Source organism: Bombina bombina, chromosome 9 (assembly GCF_027579735.1).
Source record: "Bombina bombina isolate aBomBom1 chromosome 9, aBomBom1.pri, whole genome shotgun sequence".
In the NCBI taxonomy this organism is placed as follows: Eukaryota; Metazoa; Chordata; class Amphibia; order Anura; family Bombinatoridae; genus Bombina; species Bombina bombina.
Window position 1 is genome coordinate 24,785,892 of NC_069507.1, and position 12,541 is coordinate 24,798,432.

At 43.6% G+C, this 12,541-nt stretch overlaps 1 protein-coding gene across 2 annotated transcripts in view; it reads right to left on the reverse strand.

The window, feature by feature from the left end:
* Positions 1-12,541, reverse strand: part of LOC128639797 (transmembrane protein 150A) — a 250,381-nt gene that overhangs the window by 48,405 nt on the left and 189,435 nt on the right. For both annotated transcript variants that reach the window (XM_053691954.1, XM_053691956.1), the window contains exon 5: positions 7,322-7,449. In XM_053691954.1, the coding sequence (XP_053547929.1) occupies positions 7,322-7,449 (128 nt within the window). The remainder of the gene's footprint in view (positions 1-7,321; positions 7,450-12,541) is intronic.

The following is a 12,541-nucleotide window of genomic DNA, read 5'->3' on the forward strand; positions in this document are numbered from 1 at the left end:
GGCCTTGAAAGACCTATCCTGAGGAAGGGCGTGGCCCTTACCCCCAGTGATATCAGAGATAATCTCTTTCAAGTCAGGGCCAAACAGCGTTTTCCCCTTGAAAGGAATGTTAAGGAGTTTGTTCTTGGAAGACGCATCAGCTGACCAAGATTTCAACCAAAGCGCTCTGCGCGCCACAATAGCAAACCCAGAATTCTTTGCCGCTAACCTAGCCAATTGCAAAGTGGCGTCTAGGGTGAAAGAATTAGCCAATTTGAGAGCACGGATTCTGTCCATAATCTCCTCATAAGGAGGAGAATCACTATCGATCGCCTTTACTAGCTCATCGAACCAGAAACACGCGGCTGTAGTGACAGGGACAATGCATGAAATTGGTTGTAGAAGGTAACCCTGCTGAACAAACATCTTTTTAAGCAAACCTTCTAATTTTTTATCCATAGGATCTTTGAAAGCACAACTATCTTCTATCGGTATAGTGGTGCGTTTGTTTAAAGTAGAAACCGCTCCCTCGACCTTGGGGACTGTCTGCCATAAGTCCTTTCTGGGGTCGACCATAGGAAACAATTTTTTAAATATGGGGGGAGGGACGAAAGGTATACCGGGCCTTTCCCATTCTTTATTTACAATGTACGCCACCCGCTTGGGTATAGGAAAAGCTTCTGGGAGCCCCGGGACCTCTAGGAACTTGTCCATTTTACATAGTTTCTCTGGGATGATCAAATTCTCACAATCATCCAGAGTGGATAATACCTCCTTAAGCAGAGCGCGGAGATGTTCCAACTTAAATTTAAATGTAATCACATCGGGTTCAGCTTGTTGAGAAATTTTCCCTGAATCTGAAATTTCTCCCTCAGACAAAACCTCCCTGGCCCCCTCAGACTGGTGTAGGGGCATTTCAGAACCATTATCATCAGCGTCCTCATGCTCTTCAGTATCTAAAACAGAGCAGTCGCGCTTACGCTGATAAGTGGGCATTTTGGCGCATAGTAAGGAGTATTGGCGCGCTAGATGTACTAGGGGCCTCCTGAGTGGGCAAGACTCGTGTAGACGAAGGAGGGAATGATGCAGTACCATGCTTACTCCCCTCACTTGAGGAATCATCTTGGGCATCATTTTCAGTGTCACATAAATCACATTTATTTAAATGAGAAGGAACCCTGGCTTCCCCACATTCAGAACACAGTCTATCTGGTAGTTCAGACATGTTAAACAGGCATAAACTTGATAACAAAGTACAAAAAACGTTTTAAAATAAAACCGTTACTGTCACTTTAAATTTTAAACTGAACACACTTTATTACTGCAATTGCGAAAAAGTATGAAGGAATTGTTCAAAATTCACCAAAATTTCACCACAGTGTCTTAAAGCCTTAAAAGTATTGCACACCAAATTTGGAAGCTTTAACCCTTAAAATAACGGAACCGGAGCCGTTTTTAACTTTAACCCCTTTACAGTCCCTGGTATCTGCTTTGCTGAGACCCAACCAAGCCCAAAGGGGAATACGATACCAAATGACGCCTTCAGAAAGTCTTTTCTATGTATCAGAGCTCCTCACACATGCGACTGCATGTCATGCCTCTCAAAAACAAGTGCGCAATACCGGCGCGAAAATGAGGCTATGCCTATGATTAGGGAAAGCCCCTAAAGAATAAGGTGTCTAAAACAGTGCCTGCCGATATTATTTTACCAAAATACCCAGATGAAATGATTCCTCAAGGCTAAATATGTGTAATATATGAATCGATTTAGCCCAGAAAAAGTCTACAGTCTTAATAAGCCCTTGTGAAGCCCTTATTTACTGTCTGAATAAACATGGCTTACCGGATCCCATAGGGAAAATGACAGCTTCCAGCATTACATCGTCTTGTTAGAATGTGTCATACCTCAAGCAGCAAAAGACTGCTCACTGTTCCCCCAACTGAAGTTAATTCCTCTCAACAGTCCTGTGTGGAACAGCCATGGATTTTAGTAATGGTTGCTAAAATCATTTTCCTCTTACAAACAGAAATCTTCATCTCTTTTCTGTTTCAGAGTAAATAGTACATACCAGCACTATTTTAAAATAACAAACTCTTGATTGAATAATAAAAACTACAGTTAAACACTAAAAAACTCTAAGCCATCTCCGTGGAGATGTTGCCTGTACAACGGCAAAGAGAATGACTGGGGTAGGCGGAGCCTAGGAGGGATCATGTGACCAGCTTTGCTGGGCTCTTTGCCATTTCCTGTTGGGGAAGAGAATATCCCACAAGTAAGGATGACGCCACAAGTAAAATAAAACCGTTACTGTCTCTTTAAATTTCAAACAGAAAACACTTTATTACTGAATATGTGAAAACGTATGAAGGAATCGTTCAAAAATTACCAAAATTTCACCACAGTGTCTTAAAGCATTAAAAGTATTGCACACCAAATTTCAGAGCTTTAACCCTTAAAATAACGGAACCGGAGCCGTTTTTAAATTTAACCCCTATACAGTCCCAGCTATAGTCTTTGCTGAGACCCAACCAAGCCCAGAGGGGAATACGATACCAAATGACGCCTTCTAGAAGCTTTTTCAGTGATTTTTAGATCCTCACACATGCATCTGCATGCCCTGCTCTCAAAAAACAACTGCGCAGTAATGGCGAGAAAATGAGGCTCAGTCTATAACTAGAAAGGCCCCCTGACTGAAAAAGGTGTCTAACACAGTGCCTGACGTTTTATAAACGTTCCCCAAGATTATAAATGCCAATTGTTAGCCTAAATCTGAATAATATGCCCAAATAAAGCAATCGATTTAGCCCATAAAAATGTCTACCAGTTTTTTAGCCCATATTAAGCCCTTTATTCTGTTTGTTTGACTAAGAAAATGGCTTACCGGTCCCCATGAGGGGAAATGACAGCCTTCCAGCATTACACAGTCTTGTTAGAAATATAGCTAGTCATACCTTAAGCAGAAAAGTCTAACTGTTTCCCCCAACTGAAGTTACTTCATCTCAACAGTCCTATGTGGAAACAGCAATCAATTTTAGTTACTGTCTGCTAAAATCATCTTCCTCTCACAAACAGAAATCTTCATCCTTTTCTGTTTCAGAGTAAATAGTACATACCAGCACTATTTTAAAATAACAAACACTTGATAGAAGAATAAAAACTACATTTAAACACCAAAAAACTCTTAACCATCTCCGTGGAGATGTTGCCTGTGCAACGGCAAAGAGAATGACTGGGGTGGGCGGAGCCTAGGAGGGACTATATGGCCAGCTTTGCTGGGACTCTTTGCCATTTCCTCTTGGGGAAGAGAATATCCCACAAGTAAGGATGACACCGTGGACCGGACACACCAATGTTGGAGAAATGTTGTTTATTATGAATAAAAGAAAGAAATCTGCAGCATGTTCTGATTAACTCATAGGCTTTTTATCCCATAAACTGTGCGCTATATCTGGGTGTGTGTTTCTGGATCACTGTTTTACAAGAATAATCTTCATAAAGTCCATCTCATAGACTCACTTTTTTCTTCAGGGTAATTTCTCCTCCCTACACGATCACAAACAGTATAATCTCAAACTCATGTGCTTTATCACACAATGTTATGCAATGTCCAAATGTCTGCATTAGCTGTAGCTACTGTGTCAACTTCAAAACTGAAGAATAAAATAGCTTCATAGTTATTGAGTCAAATTCCAGTACATACATGTTCCTTAAATCTGCCTTTTATTCTACTCTTCCACCATATGGGTCACATCTGCATTTTTCGCCCAACCCACATTTTATCTTAAAGAGCTCGGCATCGATAGAGATAATCTGCTGCCTAGCTAAGGATTTAAAAGAATTCTCAACTGAGAAATCCACAAAAAACACAGTTTTGTAGAGATATCTAATTCTTCATGAAATAGCTCAATAGATACTGTATAAAGGGGTTAATTCATTACCTTGTGTGTATTCGCCAAGTGAACTAATTCATAAATCGCCAAATGGATTATTCTATAGATGCAAGTCAATTACGTTGTCACCCTTCTTCACAGCTGAGTCACATAATCCAAAGTTGGTACAAGAGGGTTATTAAACAAAAATAGTTTTATGTGCTACTCACAAATAACTATAGACAAGAATTGATTTCATGTTACCAGCTTTAAACTATTTATGTAAATTCTCAGGTAGCAAGTCAGCATCTTTACAGGACTTTAATCCCTCACTTTAAAAATAAGTAAATAAATAAATAAATATAAATCTGCAGGTATAATTTATAAGCAGCAGCACTGGAAGCCAAATGATTCACACATTAAAAGGACTTTCATGATTCAGATAGGGTATGCAATTTTACAAAAACAGAATTTATGTTTACCTGATAAATTTCTTTCTCCAACGGTGTGTCCGGTCCACGGCGTCATCCTTACTTGTGGGATATTCTCTTCCCCAACAGGAAATGGCAAAGAGCCCAGCAAAGCTGGTCACATGATCCCTCCTAGGCTCCGCCTACCCCAGTCATTCGACCGACGTTAAGGAGGAATATTTGCATAGGAGAAACCATATGGTACCGTGGTGACTGTAGTTAAAGAAAATAAATTATCAGACCTGATTAAAAAACCAGGGCGGGCCGTGGACCGGACACACCGTTGGAGAAAGAAATTTATCAGGTAAACATAAATTCTGTTTTCTCCAACATAGGTGTGTCCGGTCCACGGCGTCATCCTTACTTGTGGGAACCAATACCAAAGCTTTAGGACACGGATGAAGGGAGGGAGCAAATCAGGTCACCTAAATGGAAGGCACCACGGCTTGCAAAACCTTTCTCCCAAAAATAGCCTCAGAAGAAGCAAAAGTATCAAACTTGTAAAATTTGGTAAAAGTGTGCAGTGAAGACCAAGTCGCTGCCCTACATATCTGATCAACAGAAGCCTCGTTCTTGAAGGCCCATGTGGAAGCCACAGCCCTAGTGGAATGAGCTGTGATTCTTTCGGGAGGCTGCCGTCCGGCAGTCTCGTAAGCCAATCTGATGATGCTTTTAATCCAAAAAGAGAGAGAGGTAGAAGTTGCTTTTTGACCTCTCCTTTTACCTGAATAAACAACAAACAAGGAAGATGTTTGTCTAAAATCCTTTGTAGCATCTAAATAGAATTTTAGAGCGCGAACAACATCCAAATTGTGCAACAAACGTTCCTTCTTTGAAACTGGTTTTGGACACAGAGAAGGTACGATAATCTCCTGGTTAATGTTTTTGTTAGAAACAACTTTTGGAAGAAAACCAGGTTTAGTACGTAAAACCACCTTATCTGCATGGAACACCAGATAAGGAGGAGAACACTGCAGAGCAGATAATTCTGAGACTCTTCTAGCAGAAGAAATCGCAACTAAAAACAAAACTTTCCAAGATAATAACTTAATATCAACGGAATGTAAGGGTTCAAACGGAACCCCCTGAAGAACTGAAAGAACTAAATTGAGACTCCAAGGAGGAGTCAAAGGTTTGTAAACAGGCTTGATTCTAACCAGAGCCTGAACAAAGGCTTGAACATCTGGCACAGCTGCCAGCTTTTTGTGAAGTAATACCGACAAGGCAGAAATCTGTCCCTTCAGGGAACTAGCAGATAATCCTTTTTCCAATCCTTCTTGAAGGAAGGATAGAATCCTAGGAATCTTAACCTTGTCCCAAGGGAATCCTTTAGATTCACACCAACAGATATATTTTTTCCAAATTTTGTGGTAAATCTTTCTAGTTACAGGCTTTCTGGCCTGAACAAGAGTATCGATAACAGAATCTGAGAATCCTCGCTTCGATAAAATCAAGCGTTCAATCTCCTCTAAGTATCAGAGCTCCTCTCACATGCGACTGCATGCCATGCCTCTCAAAAACAAGTGCGCCACACCGGCGCGAAAATGAGGCTCTGCTTATGCTTTGGGAAAGCCCCAGAGAAATAAGGTGTCTAATACAGTGCCTGCCGATATTATAATATCAATAAAACCCAGATAAAATGATTCCTCAAAGCTAAATATGTTTTAAAACTGAATCGATTTAGCCCAGAAAAGTCTACAATCTTAATAAGCCCTTGTGAAGCCCTTATTTACCATCGTAATAAACATGGCTTACCGGATCCCATAGGGAAAAATGACAGCTTCCAGCATTACATCGTCTTGTTAGAATGTGTCATACCTCAAGCAGTAAGAGACTGCACACTGTTCCCCCAACTGAAGTTAATTGCTCTCAACAGTCCTGTGTGGAACAGCCATGGATTTTAGTTACGGTGCTAAAATCATTTTCCTCATACAAACAGAAATCTTCATCTCTTTTCTGTTTCTGAGTAAATAGTACATACCAGCACTATTTTAAAATAACAAACTCTTGATTGAATAATAAAAACTACAGTTAAACACTAAAAAACTCTAAGCCATCTCCGTGGAGATGTTGCCTGTACAACGGCAAAGAGAATGACTGGGGTAGGCGGAGCCTAGGAGGGATCATGTGACCAGCTTTGCTGGGCTCTTTGCCATTTCCTGTTGGGGAAGAGAATATCCCACAAGTAAGGATGACGCCGTGGACCGGACACACCTATGTTGGAGAAATCTACTTTTCTCATCAAATTTGCTTTGTTCTCTTGGGAATCTTTGTTGAAAGCTAAACCTAGGTAGGCTCTTATGCTAATGTATAAGCCCTTGAAGGTTGCCTCTTATCTCAGGGCATTTTGACAGTTTTTCAAAGCTAGACAGCGTTAGTTTATAAGTGTCATATAGATAACATTGTGCTCACTCCTGTGGAGTCAGCACTGATTGGCTAAAATAGAAGTGTCAAAAGAACTGAGATAAGGGGACAGTCTGCAGAGACTTAGATACAAGGTAATCACAGAGGTAGCAAGTGTATTAATATAACAGTGTTGGTTATGCAAAACTGGGGAATGGTAAATAAAGGGATTATCTATCTTTTACTTCTTGCTTTTGTGTAAAAACGATTCTCGTTGTACGTCCCCTATCTGAGACCTGCAACTGTTGCAAACTGCCTAAACCAGCTATTTCATTTGTAGCATTTACAGGTTATACCCTTTTACTTTTTGGACTCTCTAGGGAGTGTGCAACAATTTTTGCACCAAAAGCAAATTGTGTTTTACGGTACTTAGTGTAACCCTTTGGCTGCCAGTGGCATTTTTTTTTAAAAACAAATGACTGAACTGTGTCAGCTCAAAAAAATAAATAAATCAGAATGAAGATGGACTCAGGGAAACATGCCTCAGGTATTGTCTGGTTAAGTTTTTCAATAAAAAGTTGATTTTCCGCTATATCTGTGCCTTTTTTTTTTTAAATAAGTTTTTATACAATATATTGATGTTTGGTTAATATTCTTACCTGAAAATTACCGACCATAGAGAGGCCGGCAGCACAAATCCACCCCAAAGCAAAGGCGACCGTATTCAATAGCGAAGGGCCATATCGCTCAATAACGTAGGCATAACGGAGCAGGCCGATGAGCATCACTGCAAGACAAAGACAGAAGTTTAACGTGAGAAGTAGTAAAGTATTGATTTAATATAGGAGGTAAGTGACATTGACGATATTAAGTCATGAATTACCGGGGCATAGCGGTCCCAATTAGAATTGTATGATTCAGCTAGATTGCATTATTTAAAATAAATAAATCAAAAGTAACCCTTTTCTCTGTGTCTTGTTGAAATTTAGCTCTGGTCTATTGTAGGATCAGAAGAGTGCACAAGACTTGAGCACTATATGTATAACATTGTTAGAAATACTGTTGCAAGCACTGCTGCTATATAGTGATCAAGACACTCTAGTCTAGAGCCTACCTCTGTACGCTCTTATGAATAGGAGCTAAGTTTAAACCAAAAAAAATAAATACATTTGTTTAAAAAATAAAAAAAAAGTAAATTGGATTATATATATACAGTGAGGCCCCGGTTTACGCACGACTCGGTATACGAAATTTCGGTTTACGAAATCGAAATTTGAAGAAAATTTAACTCGGTTTACGAATATTTTTCGCAATACGAAACCAGTGGCCCCTGTGCCCCCTGCATACTCAAGTATGATTGAATTAATATTGAATTAATGAAGTTTGGGTACCAGTGTGGAGGTGTTGGAGAGGTTTAGGAGCCATTTTGCAGCAAGTTGTTGAGCCTTTTGGAGCCATTTGCAGCAAGTTGTTGAGCCTTTTGGAGCCATTTGCAGCAAGTTGTTAAGCCTTTTGGAGCCTTTTGGAGCATTTTTTGGACACTTTATTTGAATTTTTTCGGACCTCCGGAACGCATTAATTGATTTTCAATGCATTCCTATGGGAAACCGTGTTTCGGTTTACGAATTTTTCGCAATACGAAACGACCCGGAGAACGAATTAAATTCGTAAACCGAGGCCTCACTGTATATATATATATATATATATATATATATATATATATATATATATAGGAGGCGGCAATAACACCCCCAGCCAAAGGCTTAAATACTCCTCCCACTTCCCTCATCACCCAGTCATTCTGCCAAGGGACAAGGAACAGTAGAAGAAATATCAAGGTGAAAGGTGCCAGAAGAATAATGACGCCCAACATAAAATAACGGGAGGGAGCTGTGGACTCTTTCCATCAGAAGAAAATAAATGATCAGGTAAGCATAATTTATATTTTTCTTCTTAAAGTGAAGGTAAATTTTGATGAATGAAAGCCCGTTTTTTAAAAATACTATTAAAAACAGGGGCACTTTCATTCAACAAAGCTTAGAAAGCAGCCATTTTGATTAAAAACTTACCTTTGTTTTTTTCACAGCCAGAGCAGCTTCCCTCATCCGGAGATCCTCTCTTCACACGTCATCAATGACTAATCCAGCTTCCTCCAATCACAGCATGGACTCAGGCAATGACTACCCTGGGGGGAAAGCCGTGATTGGAGGAAGCTGGATTAGGCATTGCTGACGTCTGAAGAGAGGATCTCCGTGCGGGGGAAGCTGCTCTGGCTTTGCAAAGAAGAGAGGTAAGTTTTTAATCAAAATGGCTGCTTTGTAAACTTTGATGAATGAAAGTGTCCCTGTTTTTAATAGTATTTTTAAAAAAACGGGCTATCATTCATCACAGTTAACCTTCACTTTAAATAGAAAGAGTCCACAGCTGCATTAATTACTTTTGGGAAAACAATACCCAAGCTATAGAGTACACTGAATGCCAAGACTGGAGGGTACAATAGGCGGCCCATACTGAGGGCACCAGGCCTGAACCTCTACCCAATAATAAAAAATAAAAAAAACGCTTCAACCGACGCTGAGAAAATTTGTAAGAGGAAAAAGCTCCAAAGATACTGACTCACAGTCAGTCCAGAAGCCAAACTAGAGACCGCAAAAGGACTCGACTGAGCCAATAGTCCTCCAGGAGACACCGTCACCTAACAGACTGTTCCCCACCGCTCATCCCCCACAAATGAAGGAGACACCAGCCAAAACCCCAAAGGGGACAAGGCAAAGGAGAACCAAGAAAACTGCAAAGTCCTCCAATACAAAAAAGAACATCTCCAGCCAAGCTCACAGAGACCGAAACAGGGCCCAAACAGGGGAAGGAGGCCACGCCTATACCAAGCAAAACCCGGGATAAGACCAGGCACAGAGAGAGAAAAGATGTCTCTCCAACATCCTGCAAGCATGGAATGCCACTGAAGAGGCAAAGTCCTCCCAGTGTCTGACCATAGAATACCAAAGTATTCGCCATGAAAAAATGTGTAAGACACCCAGGTGAAAACCCCCAAGTTTGAGAACACAGAGTGCATAACAGGATGAGACAGAGGGTACTTGCAAGGAGGAAGAAGCAGTAAAGCAAGAAACAGGCCGAAAAAGTAACCTCCAGACAGAGGGCACACTCCAGGCAACCTAAGTTGCCTGACCTACACACAGGTCCCTAAAAAGGGGAACACCAAACCTCAATCAAGGCCCACCGAGAAGGGGGAATACCCTCAGAACCCGAAGGAAGAGTAAACCCTCTTCTGAAATCAATGGAGCAAGTTGAAAGGAAAATCTATACCCTAGCACTGAGCTAACAGGATAGACTCAACAAGGCTCAAACATCCAGAGGAGACTGCGACCGAATGCAGCGCCCTAGACCGCTCGGCTATCCTGACCTGCAGACCCACACCCAGCTAGACCAACCTAGCCTCAGGAATCCAAGACAGGGGAACAAAATAATCCAGACACAGGTACAGGAATGAGCGTAAGGATAGCACAGCCATCCCCACAAAGTACAAGTACAACCCAACTCTGAAAACAGACAGCAAGGCCATAGACCCAAGGATCTATCAAAATAGAGGCCCAATAAGCCAGGCTTGGAGCCAGCAAAACCCCAGGGGGAACCCATCCCACCTTTCCGCCTCCCATCCAGGAGAAGCCCCAAGCAAGGACTATCTCCATAGGGAGGAGAATGTCCCTAAGGAAAGGGACGATGCCGGAAGGGCAACACAACTGTACTCAAGGCCCAAAATCACCGGTTAATGGGAAGAGACATTCCCAACACAGATGTCCTAGAAAAGGACCCCCCTACAAGTAGCTTGCCAAGCAGAGGCACAGCCAACCCATTCGCCTGCAGAGCAGGGAATCCACAGGATAACTGGCAAGTGACCAGGGGAATGCAACCCTAAGGCACACCAAACATTGGACATCCAGCGCCAGTAGCTGGGTATGAACCAACAACCCTTGAGGCGCAAGCCACACCGCTAACCACCAGATAATGGTGGCAAAGAGTAAAAAATACTCCGAAAACCTGGCCAACCATGACCAGGTTAGGTAGATGGACCAAGGACATAGCCCAAGTTCCCACTACCGTGGAACACCCCGACCAGCCCTGAGATCCAAGATTCCAAAAACACCCAAGACTGGGACAGGAAAAAGGCCAAGCGAAGCTTCAGCAACCGAAAGTCTCAGGGAGAAAAACAGGTCCGGGCACCCAATAGTTAAGGCAAACCTTAACCTAGAACTAAACACTCCAGCTGGCTAAAAAGCCAGACACAAGGGATACGGATGCATATCCAGAGAATCTCACACACACACACAAGCTCCCCCGTGAGCACGCACACACACCAGCTCCGCACACACGCACACACACACCCACCAGCTCTCCCGTGCGCGCGCACACACCAGCTCTTGTGCACACACACCAGCTCCCCCGTGCGCGCGCACACACACACCAGCTCCCCCGTGCGCGCGCACACACACACACCAGCTCCCCCGTGCGCGCGCACACACACACACCAGCTCCCCCGTGCGTGCGCGCGCGCACACACACACCAGCTCCCCCGTGCGTGCGCGCGCGCACACACACACACACCAGCTCGCCCGTGCGCGCGCACACACACACACACACACAAGCTCGCCTTTGCACACCAGCTCCCATGCACACCAGCACTTATGTACACACCAGCTCCCATGCACACCAGCACTTATGTACACACCAGCTCCCATGCACACCAGCTCCCATGCACACATCAGTTCCCGTGCACACCAGCACTTATGTGCACACCAGCACTTATGTACACACCAGCTCCCATGCACACCAGCTCCCATGCACACCAGCACTTATGTACACACCAGCTCCCATGCACACCAGCACTTACGTACACACCCGCTCCCATGCACACCAGCACTTACGTACACACCCGCTCCCATGCACTCGCACACACCAGCTCCCATGCACACCAGCACTTATGTACACACCCGCTCCCATGCACACCAGCACTTACGTACACACCCGCTCCCATGCACTCGCACACACCAGCTCCCATGCACACCAGCACTTATGTACACACCCGCTCCCATGCACACCAGCACTTATGTATACACCCGCTCCCATGCACACCAGCACTTACATACACACCCGCTCCCATGCACACCAGCACGTATGTACACACCAGCAACCATGCACACCAGCACTTATGTACACACCAGCTCCCATGCACACCAGCACTTATGTATACACCCGCTCCCATGCACACCAGCACTTATGTACACACCAGCTCCCATGCACACCAGCACTTATGTACACACCAGCTCCCATGCACACCAGCACTTATGTATACACCCGCTCCCATGCACACCAGCACTTATGTACACACCAGCTCCCATGCACACCAGCACTTATGTACACACCAGCTCCCATGCACACCAGCACTTATGTACACACCAGCTCCCATGCACACCAGCACTTATGTATACACCCGCTCCCATGCACACCAGCACTTACATACACACCCGCTCCCATGCACACCAGCTCCCATGCACACCAGCACTTATGTACACACCCGCTCCCATGCACACCAGCACTTACATACACACCCGCTCCCATGCACACCAGCACTTATGTACACACCAGCTCCCATGCACACCAGCACTTACATACACACCCGCTCCCATGCACACCAGCACCCATGCACACCAGCACTTATGTACACACCCGCTCCCATGCACACCAGCACTTATGTACACACCAGCTCCCATGCACACCAGCACTTATGTACACACCAGCTCCCATGCACACCAGCACTTATGTACACACCAGCTCCCATGTTTAAAACTTGCTAGTAAGTATTA